We start from the raw sequence: 24319 nt of genomic DNA on the forward strand, positions 1-24319 counted from the left end.
TGGCACATTTCAGGAGGACGTTTCTGATAAAGTTACACAGTGAATTCGCGTTTATTATTATATTTACAAAATACCACAGTTTTTGTCTAGGTCGTATCATTTTATTTTGTTGTATTTATCCGCCACACCTTTAAGGCCGGTCGGTAAAAATATTGTCTGACATTAAACCAGTCCGTGGCGCAAAAAAGGTTGGGGACCGCTGATATAAAGGACCATTTCCAGGAAAAATGGATGTTGTTGTTCTTTATTCAGATTATTGCAGTGTTTTATTACATGCGTTACTTGTCTAATTTTACAGGGATGAAAAGAGTATGAGGAAATTGCTCTCAACACGTAATGCTACACAACCACACACTTATTATGTGAAAACATGCTTTGATTAAACATTACTGTATGCTTGGAAATAATTATGTGATGATAGTAATGCCTTAGAGCAGTGATTGATCATGCATGGTTTGCAGTGGTGGTAAGTGGTTAGTTAAGTTACTGTGCAGGTTGACAAAATGCATCACTTGCAACAAATATGGCTATCAAATGCATAACTGACTGTTTAAATGATTTTTTTAAAATCTGAACTAATATACTGAATGAACTATTAAAAACAGCCGTGATGAAGACCTCAGGCTTTCAGTGGGCTCCAGAGGATTTTCAGATTTTCTATCTAAAGCCCTTCTCTGTAAAATAAAAAGTACTTCCCCTCACTAATCATCAGTTCTGAATATATATAGTTGCCTTTCTCACAATTGCATTAGTGGTGTTAACCAGAAAGAAGAGCAAAAAAAACCAAACCCCACCACGACTGCTTTTAATAGTCTTTATGTAGTAATACCAACCTTCGTAAATTGCACCAACATCTACTTTTAGACTATGTGAGTGCATAATAAACACCAGTAAAGCAAGCCAGGACAGAGATGCAACTCTAAAACTAACATTTTAAAGCAAAAATAGACCTGCAGCTGTGAGCCACAATGCAAAAGTCTCTAGCATAAATCTAACATCAATGAGCGAAACTAGCAAGCTAACACTCGTCAGATGAAACATCGTAAAAAACCACCACCAGCAAAGTTACTGCTTCATATTGTGCATACATTCTGGATGTGTTTATAAAAAGTCATACCCCCATTTTAGATTTTTTTTAATGTAATGCTTTTGTTTTTGTTGTGAACAAAGGGCAAACCACTAACCTTATCAATTGGTGTTCTTTCTGCTTGAATGAATGGAGGTCTGTCAGGGGGTCTGAAGTTTCCCTGTCTCAGAGTGTCCAAAGTGTGCCTTCGCTCCTGAGACCTGAAAGAAAAAATAAAAACAGCTTAACAGAGATGTTGAAAGACACGGGCAGATGCCACCTCTGATCTGAACCTTGCTTTAATATGTTGGAAAAGTTTCTCTCCATCTTCTCACGCTATAAAGACTAAAGTTTGGGCTTTGCCTCATTTATTCTACAGCTGTGTTGTGCAATTGTGGGATGCACCCAAGTGTGCTTAAAGCAGCCAGCATGAGACTTATACTGTATGAAATAACCGGATCCAATTTGAACATTTATCTGATTTGCAGTGTTCTGACCTGCTACATTACTTTTTATGCTGTAGCTCTGCTTTTGCACAATCTGATTCATAAATCCACAAAGTCTAATTCTTCATCCTCAGCAGCAGAAAGTGCTGCTCCCGCCTAAACCTGTAAGCAGCTGCAGCTCTTCTCAGAGATATTGTGTAGATGAGCCAAATGGACAAATTTCTGCATCAGTCTGTCGGGCTACTGATACAAAGACACAAGGACACCGGCACCATGAGGTAAAACTAAAAAATACAAGAGTGGTGACTAGCAGTTTAACCCAGAATACTACACTTTTATTAAGAGATCAGAAACATTAAAAAAAAGAAGACCGAAAACAGAGAGCTCCTCTACTTTTAAGATTAGGCTTAATTTCCTTTTTGACAAAGCTTATAGTTAGGGCTGGAACAGGTGACCCTGAACCCTCCCTTAGTTATGCTGCAATAAATCTAGACTCCTGGGATCTTCCCATGATGCACCGAGTGTTTTTAATCTCCGTTCACCTTTTTTCTCTCTCTCTCTGTTTATACAGTGATTGCAACAGCCACTTCGGGAAAAATCACCCACCCTTAAATAGCTTACACTATTACATAGACATCATTGTAGGGTCCTTACAGTACTAAGAGCCTTGAGTTTTGATTGGGTGCTATATAACAAACAATTAAATTGAACTGAATTGTTGTGTTGGCTGTCAGTTTGCTGTTTAACTCAGCTGTCAATGCCAGGTGAGAAGCGTGCACCTTTACTCTGGAAGAAGCTGTAAAACTTTGGGAAAGTTCATGAGAATGCATCAGTTTGTTGCAAGATGTAACTCCAAGCTGTTCTGTGTAGACTTATGACACAGTTTTCTGTAATACATAACCTCATAAAAATACTGAATGTATATGACTGTAAGTGGAAAAATCATGAGATATTACAGTGGATGTAATATACCTTCAGTTTGCGAATGGCCAGATGTATGCAAATAAAGACTCTGTACTACTATGTAAAAATGGTAATGTTGCACATTGTTTGTATAGATAGATGCATACGTAAATAGATAATGACAGTTTTATTTTCTCCCACTGTAACGCTCAGTAAGCAGTCCAAACAGAGGGTGATGTGGTGGTGTATAATCAAACCTACAAAAAAATGTAATGCAAAAACTTCCCGGCTCTCACGTGTACATTACTTCCGCTCATGCTGTTTTTTCCTGAACAGAGTTTATCCACTGTCTCAACTGGCTGCAAACCTACTTTATATCAATCTGAGTAACGCTCAACATGCATGAGGCCTGCAATGCGTCAAGATAGGTGCGAGTCTTACACTGGCAGGTGTCGTGTGGCGGGGGAGGTTGGTGGCTTTCGACTAGGGCTCCCCTCACTTCCTCTCTGCCGTCCTGGCAACGAAGCGCTATCGCTGTTCACCCGCATCCTGTGAAGACAGACACAGAAAATTCTGAACTTTCAAATCTATTTACGCACACGAGCTTGTACTCTTCTTTCTACAAAAATGTGGAGCTGGGTAGACGTATGAGTTTGTGTACTTAAATGTTTATGGCTATTACATGTTTTTAATAAACCGCAGTGTGTATTTGAGTGTGTTTGTTCGTGTGTGTGTGCCTCTGTGTACCGGGTTGTGTTCTCTGTCTGTGGATCTTCTGCTGTCAGGTTTCCAGTGCTGCCTCCTCCTCCACCTCCTCCTCCTTCTTCTCTTTTCCCTCGATCTGACCTAAGGGAGGAGAAGAAGAGAGAGATATATTAAGCGTATATTTCATGAGAGAAAGTACAACCAGTACAGTTTTAAATATGGGATGAAGACTGAGCAACAAATTTTTTGTAGGAGGGAGCAGCAGCAGAGGTGAACTTATGTGTGACAAGAACAAAATAACTTCAAAATAAAGCAACAGCTCCTCAAAAAAGAAAATGACCTTTGAGAAACTTGTGATGTCCTGATGGTGCTTGGTCTGCACTGATATTTAATCACCCTCCTGGGAATGTCTGAGGCCACAGTTTTTAACTCTGATAAATGTTGGATATCATAGCACTGTTATCTCTTCATATCTGTACTAGAGATAACTGTGGATTGGTATAAGGCGCTATGAATTAGATATGCAGTTCAAACACCTACACACAAGCAGAGAATATGAATTGATGCTGAAATACTTTCTCTCTCCACTTGTGGGTTTTACATTCTACCAGTTTATCTGATTTAATGGCATCCAATCAGCATACACACACACGCAGATGCTGTTTTTATTTTATTTTGTCACTTCCTGTCACTGTAACTGGTAAAGAATATTAGTGGGGCCAATTGTAATGGAGAGGTCCAGTTCAGTGAATCGAATTACCCAAGGTTCCCGTGTCAGCACTTGTCGTTCAAAGGAGCCACACTTCTAACATTAAACCTTAACAGTATCCAAATGTATGAGTTATTAAAGGAAATCTATCCAGTCATACTGCAGGCTGCCGTGGCGCTCACTCAGGGAAACCGATTTGCCTTAATTTCACTTTGAATTGTGGCACTGAATAAACTGACCTGAATAGCAAGCAAAAACAGTAAATTCTGTATGAAATGATAATGATGCCTTAAGGGTGTCATGAAATTTCATTTTGGCAGTGGATATGTGACATAGAAATGTCACTCACCCTTCCAGCACACTGATGTACTTGTGAGGGATGAGGCCCTTAACCCCTCCCACCTCTCCTCGCCACCAATCAGAAGAGGCCTTGCTGTGAAGGATGAGAGGCTCTCCCTGCTTGAAGGAAAGCTCCGCCGGGGATCTCGCCACGTAGTCAAACATAGCCACCGCCTCCCATTCTGTACACACCAGCAGACACACAAAGCAAGTTTATAACGTAACTTTGTGGTGTAACAGTACAATAATGTGACAGGGTTGGTGCTTATGCGTACTGACCATCCTCACTGGGCAGATGCTCGGTCTCCCCATCTCCCTCTTCTGTGATTGGTTCACTGCAGAAAAGCAGAAAAACCAAAGTCATGCTCGGTTCCTCTTCTCTTCCGCTAACTGTCACACCACAGCCTCTCTTTATGCAAGACTTCATACTGCTGTGAGATTTCCCAAATGACCCTAAAACCTCAGGCTTGGTCTAATGTCAGACAGAATGATTTTTAATAAAAAGATCATGAAGGAAACAGACTGACTTTGGGTCGTAGGGGGTTAGCCTGGAGGCCAGTGTTCAATTTTAGCGAGCAATCGGCTTAATAGCATTAAGCGTTATGTTTTTACACAAAGCATTGTGAGCTACACAGAAGTGCCTTTGGCGTGGCATGAAATTCTGTTTCAAGAGGATGAACCATGAAAAGGGGGCTGAGGGGCGAAGTTGCTTTATGTACTTGGAACCATCTCTGCCTGAGTCTTAAAAGTTTGACAAGAACAACAAATCTCTGGAACAAAAAGGTTGCTGCCCAATCATTTACTGACGACAGTAAATACTTCAACAAATATCTTTTCAGACTGAGCGTGATAGGCACTTTTATGTATTTACTTAATTTACTGCTCAAAAAACCCCAAAGGTACACTTTTTAATACAGTACAGGATCGAACATTAGCCAAATTTCTGGGATATTGATCCTGTCAGTTAAGTAGCAGAGGGGGCATTAATCAGTTTCAGCTGCTTTGGTGTTAATGAAGTTAACAACAGGTGCACTAGAGGGGCAACAATGGGACAACCCCTAAAACAGAAATGCTTTTACAGCTGGAGGCCTCTGACATTTTTCCCCTCCTCGTATTTTTAGTTTTTCTCACTAGTTTTGCATTAGGTTAGTGTCACTACTGGCAACAGGAGGCAATACCTGGACCCTACAGAGGTTGCACAGGTAGTCCAACTCCTCAAGATGGCACATCAATACGTGCCATTGCCAGAAGGTTTGGTGTGTCTCCTCGCAGTCTTAAGAGTATGGAGGAGACTCCAGGAGAGGCAGTTACTCTAGGAGAGCTGGACAGGGATGTAGAACGTCCTTAACTCATCAGCAGGACAGATATCTGCTTCTTTGTGCAAGGAGGAGCAGGCTGAGCACTGCCAGAGCTACAAAATGACCTCCAGCAGGACACTGGTGTGAATGTCTCTGACCAACAATCTGAAACAGGCTTCATGTGGTGGCCTGAATACCCCACCTGACCTAATAGAACACCTCGGGAAAATTATGTTTCAGTCCATTTGATGCTTCCAGGTTGCACCTCAACCTATCCGGGAGCTCAGTGATGGTCCAGATGTGGGAGGAGATCCCCAGGACACTATCAACCATCTCATTTGTAGTGATGCAGGTATACGAGCACGTGGCGGCATACAAATGGAGTACCATTTTGAGTTGCTACAATTAAATTTCTGCAAAATGAACTAGCCTGCTGCAGAATTTTTACACTTTGATTTTCAGGGTGTCTTTGAATTCAGTCCTCTGTAGTTTGATATAAACAAAGAGCCCCACCCACCTGCATTTCAAACCATCGGTTTGTGAGGGGCAGCCAATCCAATGAACGTTGGCTTAAACAAAGGGTTAACAAAGGGACTAGACAACATTATTTTCATGACTAGCAGGTCGCAACTCGCTGCTTTTGATGTCAAACTGAAAAAGTTGTTTTCTTACTTTGCGTTGTGTTCACTGAAATTGCTGTTTGTTAGGAACTCAGAGCTTTTGTATTTTTGCAGCAAAAACAAAATTTTTATCAATGGGTACTCATCTCTCACCAGTACTCCTGCTCCAGAGTCATGTGCTTCTCGTAAACAGGGCCCGGCAGCTCCGATTGGCTGGGGAAGATGCTGTCATGCTGAAGGATCATGGTCTTGACAAGGTCGTTAACCTGTGGCTGCCTAGCAACAGCGTCATCAGAATCCATCCCCCTCAGCAGGCTTGGACCGAAGCAAACAGCCAGGTTGTAGGGCTGCATCATGTTCTCGTCACTGTACTGAGACACACTGAGAAAAAAAGAGAAACACAAACACGCGCATGGTGACTTTCTATTTCTGGCACGAGTGTGCAGTTTTATGAGCATGGCACGTATCTGATATGTGAAAATATCCCACGCTGGGTTTTGGTGCAGCTTACTGGTTGAGGAAAGCAAAAAGGTAACGCATCACGATGAGGAGAGGCCTTGGGAAGGTCGAGACAATCGTTTTAATCTGGACGGCTTTCTCCACCTCCTCCTCGATTTCTGACGACAGGAAGAAAACAAAATGACATGATGAACTAAAACTTCAAGTTTTAGTTGTTGCATTTAAGTTTTTCCAAGCCTGCATTGACCAAAATTCACCCCAAATCCTTCCTTAAAGAAAGAGGTGAGGAGGATGGATTGATTTTGCTGTGCCACTAATGGAAAATCTACAAATTTAAGGGGAGTAAACAACCCCTAGGCAGGTTTGCAGCACTGGTTAGCTGTGCAAATTGTGACTCAGAGCATCTGTCCTGGAAAAAAAAACAAAAAAACAGCATTGGGAAGACACCTACGGAAATAACAGGGAGATAGTGGAAAGGATAAACACACAGCAAACTATGCGCTGTGGTGCGCAAGAACCAAATGTATAAGTTGCATTGTCTTGCATCAATGCTGCATTGTTTTTGCTGCTTTGTGTTTGGAGCATCAGTGAAGTTATATCAAGACAAACAGGATCACAGGCAAAAAACGGTTCACTGCACAGTACGTGACGGGCTGAGTCAGCTTAACCAAGGTTGAGAAAGCATCTAGGAACTACAATGTTCCAGAAATACTCGAGTAACTGAAAGCAGACATCAAAAAGCCCAAGTGAAACCAGTACACAATCTGAAAACAGACACACAAACACACACACATAGAGAAGTTACATAAGGGGTCTTACGGACACACTCCAGCAGCTGAGTGTAGCTGTCGTAGGGGAAGAGAGGAGGCTCGAGGCCTCTGAAGTACAGCTTCAGCACACCGGCCACAGAGTCCAGGTCACACTCGCTATCTGACAGAGGATCCTCTCCTACACAGAGGTTAAACACACGTCAGATGACTGAATCGGAGTAGCAGAGCACACAGGCATGAGATTTTTCCTTCACTCTATGAAGCCTTTCAGCTCTATGTTGTTGTCTCAGATCTCACAGTGTAAACTGCATGCTACCAGCTCAGCGCTGAAAAGACAAAGTTAGCGAATAGATGATGAAAGTCACTGGCAAAAAGGATTCATGCCAGTTAGAATTTGTGAAACTGTAAAGGTAAAATGCATTTGCAATCATCTGATAACTTAGGCCAGGTTACAGGTTAATACCGGCTTGCTGACTCAATCATGAAGAGCTGCTGACAACACGGACAAGTGGGTGATCCTATTATACTCGTTTAGTTCCACTTGAGTAAACTGAAAGGATTTGTTTCACTCACACACATTAAAAATCTCTCTCTAAAAAAAGCGACATCAACATGAGTAGAAAATGATGAACTGCTTTGTTATTAAAAACTGCAACACAGAAGAAAAGAAAAGTGAAGAAAGTGCTGTTTGGCGCTCTCCAAGCAGATCCAAGCCCTTGCAGAATCATGAGGAGGACACAGTAACGCTGGTGTCTGCCTCTTGGACCATGATCTGCTTTTCAGGGCTGTAACTAAAGAACATTTGAGCCAAAACGTTGTGTACTAGTTCTTGTTTCTGAATACAAAGAGCTATTAAGAAGCTGAAACTTTGTCAGATAACAGCCGGTAGTTTGAGGTTGATTTGGGAAAACCGTTTAGTCTTTTGCACTTCACATGACCTACTGACAGCCAGTGGCTGTCAGTACAAACCGAACTAGAAGCGGACCAGAAACCAGAAAGCTTTTAGAACCAAAAGTCACGTCCTCTACCTACAGATATCTGTGTGGTCATATGCAGATATTTGTTTATAGACGTATTATATTTGTAATTTCTCCCAGACCTAGTTTATGTGTGCTGCTGTGGGTTTTTTTTTTAAAACTCATTGTGGCCAATGGTTAGCGGGAAGCTAATGATTTTTACATTATCTTTTTCATCACAAAAACAAAAAACCATGTCAGACCTAGAATAGGGTTCAGAGATATCCTGAGGCACATGCAATTTCAGAGCAGATGGGCAAGCGGGCCACAGACAAACTTGCTGCTTTCAGGGGTATTTGGACAATGTTTTTTGCGTGAGTAGATGAGATTAGTGGTTTTAGAGACAGGTGCAGTTTCAGGCAGTGCATCCTGTCTAAAACAGCCATGTATGGCATAAAGATTTGGTGGAACATTGATGCCAAAACTCAAGTTTGCATAAAAATGACTGAAAATTCAATTCAATTCAATTTTATTTATATAGCGCCAAATCACAACAACAGTCGCCTCAAGGCGCTTTATATTGTAAGGCACACCCTACAATAATACATACAGAGAAAAACCCAACAATCATATGACCCCCTATGAGCAATAACTTTGGCGACAGTGGGAAGGAAAAACTCCCTTTTAACAGGAAGAAACCTCTGGAGGGACCAGGCTAAGGGAGGGGCGGGGTCATCTGCTGCGACCGGTTGGGGGGAGAGAAGGAAGACAGGATAGGAGACAGGATAGGTCACCTCTGATTGGTGACATGGCCCAGAATGTACCATGCATCCATCCCTATGGCGATCGGTAGCTGGATGGATGGTTGAAAAACTATAATTAATTACATTAAACCATTTTAGGATGGTATGTTGGTGTGATGGTATGTTGGTGGCAGTGCACTGCCTCACAGCAACAACAAAAAAGTGTCATGGTTCTGGAAGAAACAGGACCCAAATACAGGACTCACTGGCAAACTAGGTAAACAAAAAAGAAACAATGTTTTTAATTACACAGCAGAAACTAATTAAGGTTATGAGAAAAGGAAGTAAAATTAAATACAAGACACAAGAAACAAGTGAAGACCAAAAAACAGCTACCTAATGGGAACAGAGAACAAAGAATACAAAAATCTAAACAATAAACACCTGAAACTATGAAACCACAGCGATTGGTGAATAAAAGGAAATCAAAAGTTGAGGAACAATACATCTCTAGTACAAATGGAAACTGGAACTAAAGAGATTCTAAAGACACGAAAGTCATTTTGTGAGTAATTAAAAAACCCAACTGATTGAACAAAACTAAAAATGTTCAAAATTCCAAGCTCAAAAATTCAAACCCAGGACTATGACAGGAAGTTTCCTGGGTTTGAATCCACCAGCCACCTCAACAGTGACCCTGAATTAGATAAGTGGAAGAAAATAGATGGATGGGAAACAGTACAAGCTTGATAAAGACAATTGTAGTATTCCTGTGTAAATAAATGGCCATGAATGATCCAGCTCAGTCATTCGAGTCGCTAAAATTAACTTGGTCGATTGAGGTTAACCCTCAGTTATGCTAGACTTACATTCACTGGCTCTGGCTTCATGGCAAACGCAGTTTATGTAAACCACTAGATTGTGCTAATGGAACAACTATAGTGTTCTGCAGTTTTAATTGTCTAAACTTTAACTGTAATATTTATTGCATTGTAAATAGACAACTTCACTTCTTTGATTTAGTTTTCTCCATCTGAGGAAAAAGTTCTGCAATCTCACCACATGTACAAAGAAAAAAAACAAAAGAAAAAACGAGGAAAGCACTTACCTCTTTCAAATGCATCTCTGAGGAGGTTCACCTCCCTCTGTGAGCCTGGAACTCTGAAAATTCCTTCATGGTGGAGGCCTGCGATACACACAAACACATATTCACACCATATGACACGTTCACAGATGCCTGATATGCAGAAGTGCACAAAAAATACAAAACAGGTCCTTCCACCTACTCATTTTCACTGTCCAAAGCTCTCACAGCATGACTTACTGATATGACAAAAACTGACTCACCGTGGAGGTTTATGAAGCGAATGCAGCTTTCAACCACCACAGGAATCTGCTGTCCAGAGCTCTGCAGAAAAAAGACGGTTAGAAGAAGAGAGATGAGACGAGAACGCGGTGCTGAAGACAGAAACAGAGTGCAGAGAGAGATGCAAAGAGAGGGGGAGGAAAAAAGGATGAAAGAAAGGAAGACCAATAACAGGGAAGGGAAATATGCAAGGCAGAAAGATGCAATGCAGGAAACTAAAGATGACTGAAAAGTACAAGTTTCATCAATTGGGGTTCTTTTAAGGGCACTTGGCTACACGTAACTAAAAACTATTATCCCTGTAAATTCAACTGAAATCACTGAGTTACATAACAATAAAAACTAAATCTTGTGGATGAATAGTGAAACTGTTAATACTGGAATCAGGTGAAAATATGAACAAAATGCTTTCACATTTGGGGGAGCGTGTTTATTGGTTTTGTGGTGAGTCTAGGACTGACATGCCAAAGCAAAGACTTTATAAAAGCAAGTCGACACTCAAAGAATCCTGAATAGAAATCTATGGGACACTTCTGTAATGTAGTGATGATCCTTTTTGTATTACTGCAAGATTCTGATGGGATATGCAGCCTTAATGAAACTTTGCACATGCACAGGAAAAGTTTAGCTAACCTTTAAAGAATTTTTAAACAGATTCTACAGCAATTCTACACGTGATGTTTTTAAGACCAAGTGATAATTAAAGGGTTATGGCTCTTTTCTCATTCATTCAAATAGGAGCATCAAAAATAACTGCCCACATAATTGTGCAGGGGCATTACCAGTCAAAAGACTTTGGCTAAAGCTAGTAGCCTAGCACACTGGAAACAAGAGCTAGCATGCAGACTGACATGTCCTATGTTAGTTTAAACCACACAAAAAAAGAAACATATAAAAAATATTTTAGAAAAAACAACTTTTTTAACAAAACCCAGCTAACTCTTCTTCTCTGCATCCAGTTTATGCGCTATGCTAGGCTAACCTACAGCTGATATTTTCAACCATAAAAGCGCTACAGTAAATTAGGGCTGTAACATTGATAATGATTGTCAATTTGATAGCTCACCAGTCAAGGTGATTTTTAGGCAATTTCCTCACTGATGCATAAAATTAATATCATTATTATGAGGTTCATAATAAACTCAACCTGCCAGTCTCATGATTGTGCATAGAAGTTCATGCCTGAACTTTTGCGTACATTGAAGTGACTGAGCTATCATCATCATCAAATGAGAGAAAATGGGAAATATTTTTGACTCATTAATTGTTCAATTGGAGCTTAATGTGATTGTGCATTTGCAGCTGCACCAGTTTTTCTTGTCTGCCTAACTTTTTTGTCTACTGGGCATTGTAGTCGGTGAAAAAGTCTACTCAAATGTATGTGGAAGGCATGATGAAGAGAATGAAGAGATGAGATATTGTACACAGAAAAAAATCTGTATTATATAGTACAGCTATAGGTGTAACGTAAATAAATAAAAACCCAGCAATTTCTATGACTTGCAGCTGTTGTACTGTATGTAAACATGCAAATGGTGAGATTAGGAGTATTTCACCAGTTTTTCAGGGCCTCAATAAATTCAACATTTACAGTGTGTGTTGCTGAGGCCAGGCTGCCAATGTCAATTTTATTTCTATAGCACATTCTATTGTAAAAGGTTGAGCAAAGTGCTTTACAAGTTGGTTAATGAACATGAGAAACCCAGGCTGAAGGGGGAATACTGCATACACATTTCATAAAAACAGCTTTACACCTGCTGCTAAAACTTCCCTGAAAAAAGCTGCACCGGACACGACTTAGACATGGTGACTGCTTCTTTGTGGTAAACAGTCCCAAGTCTGCATGCACTGCATAAGCAGTCACACAGACAGTGCTGAGTACCTGTGTCCGAGACATTCGCCTTCTTCTTCTGCACCAAGCCAAACACAGCAGAGCGGGGACACAGAAAAAGCAGATTAGAAGAGAAGGGAGAGGGGACAATAAGGGGAATAAAGATTTAGAGGCAGTGGGAAGAGGCGCACATAAGCATACGCGCACGCACACATACGCTCATGTACACACACACTGAATAGAGGAGTCGAGAGGAGGCAGCAAAGAGGCCAGTGCATTTTAATCCTTTCACAAGAGAGAGAGGAGGAGATAAAAGGGGGGATGGATTGAAAGGAGAGAAAGCCAGCAGTAAGCCATAAGCATGACCATACACACGAAGGCAGCAGTAACTACACTGGAGGGGGCAAGGGGGGTGGGGGGCTGTCATTGTGCGCATGTGCTGCAAGAACCCTCAACAATCCCCAATTCTTCTGCATCAATGTGGCAGGTTTTCATTTGGAAGGTTTGAACAGCAGCGCAGCAAACAATACAAGACAAGTAAAAACAAATGAAGAGCGGATTTGCTTTTCTGTGTGAATGAATGTGAGTGTTACCTCTATGTAGGACAGTATGTCTGTATTGAAGAGTGTGTGGCAGAATTGGGAAACAGGTCTGGACTTCCGAACGCGCACTGACCGAGCACATTGCATTCTGGGAAATATAATAGATAAAATGCATGATCCCATAGTGACACTCAAGATGTAGTATTGTTGTTAACTGCAAAGTCAGGTGTCCACCCCTCTAGAAATAGATTCGTATACATCATGGAAAAAGCAATTTTGGTTTAAATTTAGCCCATCACTGTCCTCTCTCCATGTCCTCTGTACTCTCTCCATTTCAGTCACACTGATTTATTCTCAGCTGCATAAAAAGTCTGTTTACCTGGAAGGGTCGCTGTCAACGGCCTCAGCTGGAAGACAGAGACAGAAAATATGTGAAAGAGTGAGTCAGGGTTAGCAAAGATCGCACAGCAATGTTAACGGGGAGTGCTACTGATTTTTCAGTCAAGTGCATGTGGAACTGTGGAAAGTCTAATACATGTGATGAAAATCCTGAGTGTGTCGCATTAGAAAGATTTGACCTTAACAAACCTCAGTAGCATATTGTTTAAAGAGCAACAGGTATGTTTTCCTGATTTTATGCTTGAATGATTTGAATGAAGGCATGAGCTGGGCTGTGCTTCACTTATTTTAGATGGGCAGAAACCACTGGGTGTGAAAAATGAAAATTCAGACAGATTAGATAAAAACAAAGCAAAAAATTAAAAACAAACCTCCAAGGTGTTGCCTTTGACCGACAGGTAACAGCTATAGCCGATAGCTTCCTGTTAGTCTTCCCCTCTGTTCATTTCAATCACTGAACTAAACCTCGACTGTGTTTGTGCTACTGGTGAATTTTGAAGCATGTGTGGTCCATCCTCACCAAGACTTCTTATTTTTCCCCTCAAGTTTTGCTCAGTGAAATATTTGTACCTTATTAGTCTCTCACTTCTCAGTTAAGAGAAGCAATCCCTGTCTGCATGTTGCACCTGCAGTATGAATGCAATAAACCAGCAATTCTTGCTAGCATTAGCTGACGAAACTCCAGCCTTTGATCTAAATATGGTCACTTTTGGCTTGAGAACAAAATAAAACAAACAAATAAAACATATTAGTTGGCAGAATGCTAAATGACCAGGTGACATCATGGCTATGTCCATCTTTTGTATACAGTCTATAACTTTGGAGAGCATGATTACATCTTTTGTAACATATGTATATGTGTGTGTATGACAGAGTTCAGTGCGATGCACAGTATTGCTTCAGTACCACTATGAGAATCTGAGACTACCACTGATACACTCTTATTATACTTGGCCTGTTGTAGCTGCTCTAAATGTTACTGTGGAGCATGTACAGCCATGCTTTCTTTCTGTTTTATTTTCTAACAGGTTTTTTCATATGGGTGACAAATCTGCAAGATGCTGATTAAGCCAAGAAGCAGTTTGTGGCAATGTTGGATTTTGGTTAATGTATGTGCATATTTTGCAGACATAATCAAAGGCAACACTGGAACAAACTGCATTAAATCCATCCTCCTTGTACCTTTCTGTATGGCATCTTGTAGGATATCATGTTTGGCTTGAAGTTTGGAGGCCAGAGAGCTGCTGGTAAGGAACTCTTTCACTTTCTAAGACAAAAAAGAGAAAGAAATAGTGAATAAATCAAAAACAGTCGATCATTTTTATCTGTGTTTGGAAAACTGCTCATTGAAACTGCAATCAGGAAACTAATGTCAATCATGCCCTTCATTAACTCACTGTGAAGTAGTAGGTCTCTGTCTCCTGTTGATTGGCTCGACGCTTGGCAAGGGTAAGTTTTGGTAGGGTGCCTCCACCGGGCGGCTCGTGTGATAGGTTGCTGGGCACATCAGGGGAGGGGTTACAGTCGCTGTCGCACATAGTGTCCAGAAGGGCTGCGAGTGTGGCTTTAAGCGTTTTACTGATCTGAGAAAGGCAAAAAAAGGCAATTTGTCAGTTTAGCTGCTCAGAGTTCAAGGTTTAAGGCTCATGTTGCAAAGCACCACCCTGGCTAACGCAGTGACAGACAAGGGCAGACAGACCATTAAGGAAACAGGCAGAAAACAATTAGCTGACCTCCTCTGTTTCCAAGGTAACGGCAGCAAGTCGAGACTGAAGTTGCTGAAACCTGGTCTCCAACTCGTACCTCACCTGGCTCTCCGCACTGACCTCGCACACCTGAAATGCACAAGAGATATAAAACTAATGTCAAATAAGGTATAGTAAAACAAAAGTGGTGCTGATCTCAGCAAACTTTCAGGTATATTTTGACCAGTGAATTCACACAGCAGTAGGAAATGAAAACTTGTAAATGTTTCATTTAGTCACAGCCAGAAAAGAAATATTGGCTGCAACTAACAGATTGTTTTTAAGATGTTAGGGGAGCATGTTAGCCTTTATTTCATGGGACTGCTCAGAGAGAGTAGAAAGAGAGAGAGAGGCGAATGAAATACAGGAAATGGTAGAACCCTGTGTATAGGTCTGTTAACACATAGGTCACCTATAATAAATGAACCTTACCTTGTCTTAAATGGATGTGGCTGTTCTTGCATTTATACTTAGACTTTCACACGTTTTATTGAAACCCCCCTCCAACACCACCACCACCACACATAGGCTGGCAGCACAGAATGTGGGTAGTGGGTTAACGTGAAGATGATGTCACTTAATTCAACTTTGGATCTCAGTGTTTAAGTAAACAGATTGTCTGTACTGGTCTCTAAAATTCAGAGTAAAATGAATTTGCCAAATTAGATAAATTGGCAGGATAAACTATAATAAACCACTATAAACCATTATGATAGTGTCTTAGATTTGACTGGAAGTAAATAGGAGATTATCGTTATTATAACATTATTAATGGTATTCAAACTGGCATTGGCAGGAACACTAGCTAATAGCTGCAGATAGTAAGCTAATTACATGCTAATGTTTGCAGCTTGGATAAGTTAAACACAAAGACTGCTTATGTCAAAAAATATACATATGTGGAAATAAATCTTAATTATAAAACAGTCTGAACTCTCTTGGGTAGGCTTTCCTCTAATTTCTCAAAGTCTTGGGGCATCCAAAGCTAATGTTGAAGTCTAGGTTCTGGGAGCCAATCCATTACTCATAGTGTTCCATTGTATGTTCTCCTGTCCTGGTCTGCTTTTACTGCACCGGCAGTGTGTTTGAGATCATTGTCATGGTGAAAAATTAAGGCGGTGCCAATCATGCTTTCTAGATGGTACTGCATGATGGATCAGAAGCTGATCTATTTTTCAGCATTCAATGGATTTAATTTAAAATTGTATTTTTTTTTTTTTTTTACAAAAGCCTGAAAACTGGGCATCCATAAGATTCAGTGTGTTTGAGTTTGCTTCAGCACTTGATGCTCCAACCATGCCTTGTTATAGAAATGTAATATATTGTATATAATAAGAGTCATATACAATGAGTTAAATGCAATGAACAGGTTACCTAAGTAAGGTACGTGTAAGTCAGCAGCATTGCATATCTAAGAACCCTTCATTAACATGGGTGATAACTGTGAGTCTAAGTAACAGTAACTTTGAGCTCGGTCATACAGCTGTACCAGAGGTACGGTAGCTTCACCTGGTCTCCTTCATGTGGGTGGTAGTTGAATCTGAACGGAAGGCAGAAGGCGGCGTCATGTTGCTGCAGCAATGCATCTCTGTCTCCACTCTGGTCCAGCGATGTCACCGCAGTCTCCAACTGCTTAAGCCCGGTCTCCTCAGTCTTTTGGATGCGCCACCTGCTGGCCAGGTAGCATTTCATCACTGTCTCCACAGACAGATGGAAACCAAGGTCACAGCACTGGCAGGAGAGAGGGAGAAGAAACAAAGGGTGTAAGAAAAGCATGAGAAAATGTGGATGAATGTGGATTCAAACTGTTGTTTTTCTTCTCCCTGTGACAACTTTCATTTATTATTCTGCAGAAAGAATGGCAACAAGGCTGAGGTGTGTCATACATGCATGAACATACAATCACCCAGCACAAAGTGCATGTTTCTTACGTCGATGAGGGTGCTGACATCCTGCAGGTAGTACTTGTTCATGGCTGCATTTGCTCCTGCTAGATTCAGCAGGTAGTCATTGCGAGCCTTGGTACACTTCAGCTGGGTCTCCTGCACTCTGCCATGCCTCTGCGTGTGCATACACAAACATAAAAAGTAAGAGAGAGAATTAGCACGAATAACAACTTAAAACCACATCTACTGATATATAAATATCGGGATGTACAGTACTGAAGTATCTGGCACTTGAACACAGGAAGTGGTTTGCTCTGTGAGAAACATACTAAGACTGCTGTCGTTCTTTATCTCTCACAGAAATACAGGCTCACCTTCTCCATTAATCTTTCCATCTTCTTAACAGAGCTTCGCCTCTGCCCTCCCAGCTGTCCGGGGCCCAGTTCGGCTGACTTGCCGGTGTGTCTCTCCTCCAATCGCTCGGCTTCCTTCAGTTTCCCCTCAGCTATCAGGCAGTCGGTGTGGTACTGGTTATACGTCTTCAGAGCCTTCATCAATAGCACAAACCCTCGTCAACATGCTAGTCTCAGTGACTGTAGTATTTTGTCTTGTTACACACAGGACGGCAGTATAATGTGCTCACCGTCTGCAGTTCAGTGGTAACCTTCAGCAGCTCATCTTGCATCTGGATTCCAACCTCTTTGCTCTGAAATAAAAAAACAAAATATATTTTAAAAAATGGTTTCCTTATGCCTTTTAAAGGCCTGTTACAGTAAGTCTCCTGGTACGGATAAGAGTCCTAGAATTAGTACTAGCAGCTAAATGTTAGGATTAGGGTAACAATAGGAGTGAAAAGGGTGAAAAACATGGAAATGTGAGTCTGTGGGAATTTAGGACCTTCAGAGCTTGGCAGCATTAAAACCTGGAGGTTTATTAAATATGATATAGTTATTCTGTCTTGGTAAAATTATCCCTTTACTTTCTAAAAACAAGAGAACACAAACGCCAGCACTGATTGCTAAAACTGGTTAAAGCTATTCTTTTAGAACAGAGGATTTTACACACACACCTTTATTTTAGCCTACAGACGTGTGACATGTGTCTCTTGATTCTCGGCACTAAAACAAACACATATTCTCAAAAGGTTAAATCTTCCTTCAAAAATAACTAAGTACACAACAATATTACACCACTTTACAAGAACTTTATTTCTTGGGTTGAAAACTTTTAACTTTTAATTATGTTGTTTGCATAGTATTACTTTGATCTGTAGCAGTAATTCATTTAATACAGTGCTGAAAGTGATATTAGAAAAACTAAAAGGGTTCCTCTGCTTGACGGCGGGCCAGACAAAACCTCTTAGCTCCTCTGACATGTCTGTAGTGGCTTAATTAAGATTCTCCTTACATTTCAACCACAAGAAGGTACAGAGAGCATGTCTGACATCCAGTAATTTGAACAAGATGAGTCTGTGTAATGTTTTTTTAAGTGAATGAGGCCCGGCGTTACCAAGACAAATTAGGATCTATATGAAAGCCGTCACTGTATTTGGTATTTGTCAAAGTTGCAAGTTCATGTCTGGGAGCCTGTTCGGTTTTCAAGGAGTCATTTTAGTGTAAAGTAAAAGAAGTAAAATCATCTTTACATTTGAAAAAAATAAATGATTGGCTTGTTTTGGAGTAGAAGGACTCGTGTGCTGGCCACCTCTCTCCCTGTACCTTTCACTGCTTTTCAAACATGTGACCTTACACTATAACATCCTCTCACCCGTTTGTGCAGGCGATGTGTGTCCTCTGTACCATGTGCCAGCCTTTGTGTGAGCGTGTTGCAGCAGGTGTCACCCAGTGCTGCATGTTCGCGGCTCTCCAGACGGGTCTGAGTCAGCAGAACAGACCAGACCTGACACACGGACTGACCCCACTGCTCCTTCCTGTACAGTAACAGAGATGCGCATCGAGATTATGGCACGCACATCAGACCCATGAGAGGAAGAGAAAAGACCCAAATGTATAAACACACACACAACTGATGCAGCCTTACTTTTTTGTTTTATGAGTAAACCTCTCTGTGAGTTTGTCAAGGGCTCGTGCATATTCAGACTCGATGTCACCCCGACGGCGGAGAAACTCAGACAGGTCTGAGAGCTGCTGCTGTTTTACCTCCACCTGAGAGTCTAAAATCTTTATCTGGTCTGTCAGCTGGGCCCGCAGGTCTGAGATGCGAGGGCAATGGAGACGGGGGAGACAAAAAATAGATTAGACACCGAAGTAAACACATGCTCACAACCTCTAACAACCACAGCAAATGTAATTACCAGCTCAGCCAGTGCATAAAATATAGTATGTACCTGATGTCCAACTGAATCACTAAATAAAGGTTTGGAAACGAATTTTAAACACACACAGGGAGGACAAACTGTGTTGCTTTCTAACGCTTTAAATAAACAAAATTAAAGAAAAAAAACATTAAAAACAACCTATTATATCCAGTACAATACTCTATAGTAGCTTTTGAATCACAGTTATAAAAATCATAATCCTTATTTATTTTCCTGTGTTTATGTTATTTTAATAACGTTTGGATTACTAACAAAAATTAAAATGTGAATAATTGCACAGTCCTATTAGGGGCATCTGTCTTCACTGACATTATAGATAGAAAAAAATACTGAATAAGGAGTTTGTGACTTATATTGGCTTATTACTGCTACACACACTCAGACACTTTAACAGGTGCAACCTCTCATTTACCTAAATATCCAATCAACCACTCACAAAGCAGCAACTCACTGCATTTAAACATGTAGATGCAGACAATATGAGCATCCGAAGTTCAAACATGAGCATCAGGATGAGGACTTAAGCCAGATTACAACAGTGTTTACAGTCTTAAAAGGTGTTCCCACAAGGGCCAATCAGCTCAAACGTTTCATGTTTAAGGACATTTTGTACATTTTAAATATTTTTTTGACTTTTAATTGCAAAGAATGAGAGTACGTTTACCACCACCACTCAAAGACAAGCATTCCCAGACACCAATAACAGAGGACAGGAAAAATAAAAACCCCTATCACAACGGCTCCTGAAAGTACAAGCTGGAGACACACCCTGTCTCTGTACATTTGGAAATAATGCACACACATTCACCAATAGTGTATGAATCGTTTGACTGGAATTCTTTCCTCTAACACAGATAGAGGATCAATAATAATTCATGTCTTATGATCATGTTTATAAAACGCAGACAGTGGTGTGACTGATACAGCTGTTTGACTACCCCTGTAATGTGACAGTGACATACTAATTGTTATAATCATAACTATATGTATTACACATTAGCTTGTATGCAAACACAGCTAAAGCAGTAGCACAGCGACCCAGTGCTGCTCTTCGCTCTAAAAAGGCTAATACAAACATCATTCTCTCAGAAAACACCAACTTCGCTTTGCTCTTTCACCTCGTCTGACTCACCCCCTGCCCCTCTACCCCCACCCCCTCATTGCTCATCCCTCTACTCCGCCCGCTCCTTCTATCCCCTCTTTACTCTTTTTCCTCTGTTTTTGTGTGAGTACACAGCCCGGGGCTGACTGGATGTGAGGAGACAGCATCACTAATACTAGCTATAAATACACCCTTGTAGTACAGTACACAGAGCCAAGCAGCCACGGCATGAAGCCTCCAAATCACGACGCACACATGCGCACACACAAACACACAAAAACATGCTGGTGTCATGAGAAAACCTCATTACGACAGCTCTGGTCATTTTGTCGTTGTTTTGTTTTCACTTACACAAAAATGATTTGCTTCTTTCTAGGCAAGCTTTTCTGCTCTCCTCCCTTTACTTTGCATGGAGCTTAGGTTTGAGTATGCACACATATGTTCAGATACTGTGTGTGTTATGTATATTTGTGTGGGTGTGTGTGGATGACTGCGCAGTGCACACATTCATGCATGACTGCCCGTGTGCTGTCTTGTGTGCAGTCATGTGTGCAGGCAAACGCACATGTACAAACACAAGCGTATACACGGAGACAAGCGCATGCATATTCACCTTTCATCTGCGATTCATACTCAGCCAGGCTCCCCTTCTCCCGCCTCAGCTTTCCATGTGAAGTCATCATCTTCGATCCCCTGGCCCTCGTCTGTCACTGAGACGCTCCTTCCCGATAGCTTCTCGGAGCCTCGCAGTCCTTCCCCCTTTCTGAAACCTTGTAACCTCAGCTTCTGCTCTTGATCAGTAGCCTATGACCTTTCACCCTTGACCCCTTGGCCTCACTGCTCTACAGCTGAGTGCAGTGCATTGGCATCAGTGTCGATTGGCTGCTCTTGGCGGGGATGTGAGTCAGGTCGATGTGTCCATGGAATCCCCTGGGTTTCCGATGTGAACGGTGATCCATAGGTGAGCAGGCCTGAGAAAAAAAAGATAGAAGTACAATGAGATTGGATATGGATGAGGAAAAAGGCAACAGGAACAGATTTATGGAGGCCGCAATGAGAGAGTGAACGAATCAGAGGAAGTGGACACATGAGGGCAGGGTGACAAGACAGAAAGGGACAGTGACACCAGAGATGGGAGATATAATAGGAGGGGTGGCGAGACAAGGGTGGTGCAGAGAATGGACAGTAAGAGGGCAGAGTGATGGGGATGTGAAGGATTAAGGACGGGGGTGGGAGGGAGATGAGAGGTGATGAGTAACACCAATAATGAAGGACAGTCGTAGCCTCGGGGTTGGTTGTTGGGGATGTCCGTGAAGGTAATAGGCAGGGAAATACCTCCAGTGATTCAATGATTTTTTTTCTTTTCCAGAAGCGCATATATATAAATGCTGGTTAGAGAACAACCACACACTGGTCTATGTTTTTTTTTTAATCACCTGTGGTTTGCTGATCTATTAATAACTTGTCATTCTTGGTTTGAGGGTTGGTTTGTGTTAAGAGGTGACCCGACTAACACAGCAAAGTCAGTGTATGTGCTACTCAGGCTGAGAAGGATCTCAACCATCAGGTAAAAGACATAAAAATCTGTTGTGAGATCTCCTAATTCTGCTCCTCAACTTTAATCCGAGCCAACTTTATTTATGAAGCACTACAGAGAACATTAGTTCAAATTATACCGATTATATTATTGTATACTTGTTATACCCATCTACAGTAATTAGTGAAACGAGAGGCCACCTTTGAGATGAAAAGGGATGCTGACGTGTAAGAGCCAAAAAACTGCAGTTCCTAAAAATGGCCAGTAGAGGCCGACTCCAAGAGTCAATTCCTATTCCCATTTTAATTTCCCAACAGTTGGACATTATTCACAGTCTCCTCTGAAAAAGTAAGTACACACTTACTGCTTCCATAGGAATTAAGCGTAACTTATGGGTAACTACTTAAGAGTGAGTAGCAGCCAGGTGGTGATAATCAAATGTACCTCATTAATTGATTAGTAGCCTGTGTGAGCACCTATATAAAATCAGACGTTCTGGCAGTTTTCTGGTCTGGAGCATCCAGGTGTGTGTTCACACAATGCCACAATCTTCCCAGGAGTGGGTAGTCCAATAAATCCACACCAAGGTCAGACTGTGCAGAGCTCACACAAACTGCAAAAAATCCAAGAGCCACATCTCAGACAGTACAGGCATCAGACAGCATGTTAAATGAGAGTGCATGGAAACACAGCCTAGGTTTACAAAGTTGTATCTGAACAAACAACAAGAAGAAGCCACAAGACTTCTCTAATAACGTCTTCTGGACAGACCAGACCAAACTGGAGATGACTGGCCACAAAGCACAGCAACAACTAAACAGAGCTTAACAGTGCAAACACCTCATGCTCAGACATTGCTTATGAGTGAAAACGTAGCGCTTCCAGTCGATTTTAAGTGGAAACTCTGAGAATAGCCTGTTCCAGACAACATTATGTGTTCAGCATAAGTTACCGTGGTGATTTAGCCGGATGAAAAAGAGAGCCACTTCTCTGACACGGAAAACTTTGACTTTAAGTTCGACATAGCTAAAGTTCGACTGAAACTGGGTGATGCAACAGGACAACGATCCCAGATAATCTAGAACAGAATAGCAGAAAAAGAAAAGAAATAAGGAGCTATCATCCTGGCTAGTGGCATCTCTGAAACAACTGCAATTATGCACTAATAAAATATGTTTAACCTACGAGCATTTCTCACACAGACGAACAAGAGCAGCAACATACAAATGTCTAGTCGTGCACATCCCCAGCCTAAATATAGTTACTACTTTTTCCAAAACACTAAGACGGCGCCCTGACTTTGGGGTTTCATAAAAGGACTTCACGAAACAACAGTGGCTACATCCATCACATATATACAGTCTATATTTGCTAATGATTTCTACTGTGCAAACAGGTGGTGTCTATTCCCTGCCTCAGTGTATTCAGTTAGTGGGTAGGTTATTCATTGGTTGAACCTCGTAATATCACACTGGGTTGGGTTTTAATAATGGCTACAAGCTGGTTCCTCCAACACAGATTTAAGTTAAAAAAAGCCTAACTGGGTGAGGCTTTTTTTTTAACTTAAATCACCTTCTGGTCTAGTGCTCTTAATATTTAAACGTTTGTAACATTCACTGTGTAATATAAGGTCTGGTTATCTTTTGTTTTGTTTGTAGTCAAATCATAGTGCTGTGACATGTCGTGTTCACAAGTTCACAATGTAAATATATTGTGCCTATGCATAACTAAACATACAGAGATGAGAAGCCAACAGGAAAGAGACTGGGAGGAAATAACATATTTAGAGAATGCAAAGTGTGCTTGATTTTCTGTACTTTATGGACGACTTTCAAGTCCTTCGAGGCTGTCAATGAAAATCGGTTTCTTACTCATGTCTCACTTTTAACTTCAACACACATGCAAGGAAGCACACACACACCCATATATACAGAGGCAGCTTCACCCCCACATCCTGTGTCAGTTTCTCAACAGGTTTCAGAACCCTGTGAAGAATACAAAAAAAAAAAATCCTTCAGTGGAAATTGTTCCTCAATCCGCCACAAGCAATCAATTGTGTTCAGTTCACAAAAGTAACTGAAGTTAAAAGACACCAGGTGGTTTAATGCAGTGTCATTTATACTGCAAAGTTAATACTGTTGATGCAGGTAGATTGTACGGCAAGGAGATAAAAAACAAACAAGAAAACTGGCCTGGCATCTCTTCAATGCCATACCCTGCTGTCATCACGAACGCCAACCACTTTTTGTCTTAACGACTGTTGTCAGACCTGTGCTTTCATTTCCTCCAAAAACAGTGCGCTGAATGTGATCCAGACATAGCTCAGCCGTGGTTTCAAGTGGAGAGCAAATCTGTAAGCAGAGCAAGCGAATGGGAAGAGAAAATCTGCAAATGAGACTCCGAGGGTCCCGAGACCTCTGGAGGCACAGGAAGCCTTCATCAGCGTGCGACCTTAATCTGCACAGAACAAAGCCACTGTAAATGATCTGAGGAGGAGAGAGGAGGGGATGTGAGGGATTCAGCAAAAGACGAGGGAAAACAGTGGGGGTGGGTGGCTGG

General features: G+C 41.4%; 1 protein-coding gene across 1 annotated transcript in view; it reads right to left on the bottom strand.

Annotated features, from left to right (window-relative positions):
* Positions 1–24319, bottom strand: part of LOC116315621 (SLIT-ROBO Rho GTPase-activating protein 3-like) — a 33036-nt gene that overhangs the window by 3709 nt on the left and 5008 nt on the right. The window contains exons 2-23 of the mRNA XM_031733962.2: positions 20837–21194; positions 18824–18995; positions 18551–18713; positions 17427–17489; positions 17158–17331; positions 16829–16957; positions 16407–16628; positions 14886–14987; positions 14550–14735; positions 14335–14419; positions 13133–13160; positions 12805–12901; positions 10362–10422; positions 10123–10200; positions 7365–7493; positions 6598–6703; positions 6240–6467; positions 4448–4503; positions 4179–4350; positions 3163–3261; positions 2857–2964; positions 1185–1287 (exon numbers count right to left, since the gene is read on the bottom strand). Coding sequence (XP_031589822.1) covers positions 1185–1287; positions 2857–2964; positions 3163–3261; positions 4179–4350; positions 4448–4503; positions 6240–6467; positions 6598–6703; positions 7365–7493; positions 10123–10200; positions 10362–10422; positions 12805–12901; positions 13133–13160; positions 14335–14419; positions 14550–14735; positions 14886–14987; positions 16407–16628; positions 16829–16957; positions 17158–17331; positions 17427–17489; positions 18551–18713; positions 18824–18995; positions 20837–20906 — 2631 coding nt within the window. The 5' untranslated portion in view covers positions 20907–21194. The remainder of the gene's footprint in view (positions 1–1184; positions 1288–2856; positions 2965–3162; positions 3262–4178; positions 4351–4447; positions 4504–6239; positions 6468–6597; positions 6704–7364; positions 7494–10122; positions 10201–10361; positions 10423–12804; positions 12902–13132; positions 13161–14334; positions 14420–14549; positions 14736–14885; positions 14988–16406; positions 16629–16828; positions 16958–17157; positions 17332–17426; positions 17490–18550; positions 18714–18823; positions 18996–20836; positions 21195–24319) is intronic.

The sequence above is a fragment of the Oreochromis aureus genome, linkage group 20, assembly GCF_013358895.1.
Source record: "Oreochromis aureus strain Israel breed Guangdong linkage group 20, ZZ_aureus, whole genome shotgun sequence".
NCBI classification, from domain to species: Eukaryota; Metazoa; Chordata; class Actinopteri; order Cichliformes; family Cichlidae; genus Oreochromis; species Oreochromis aureus.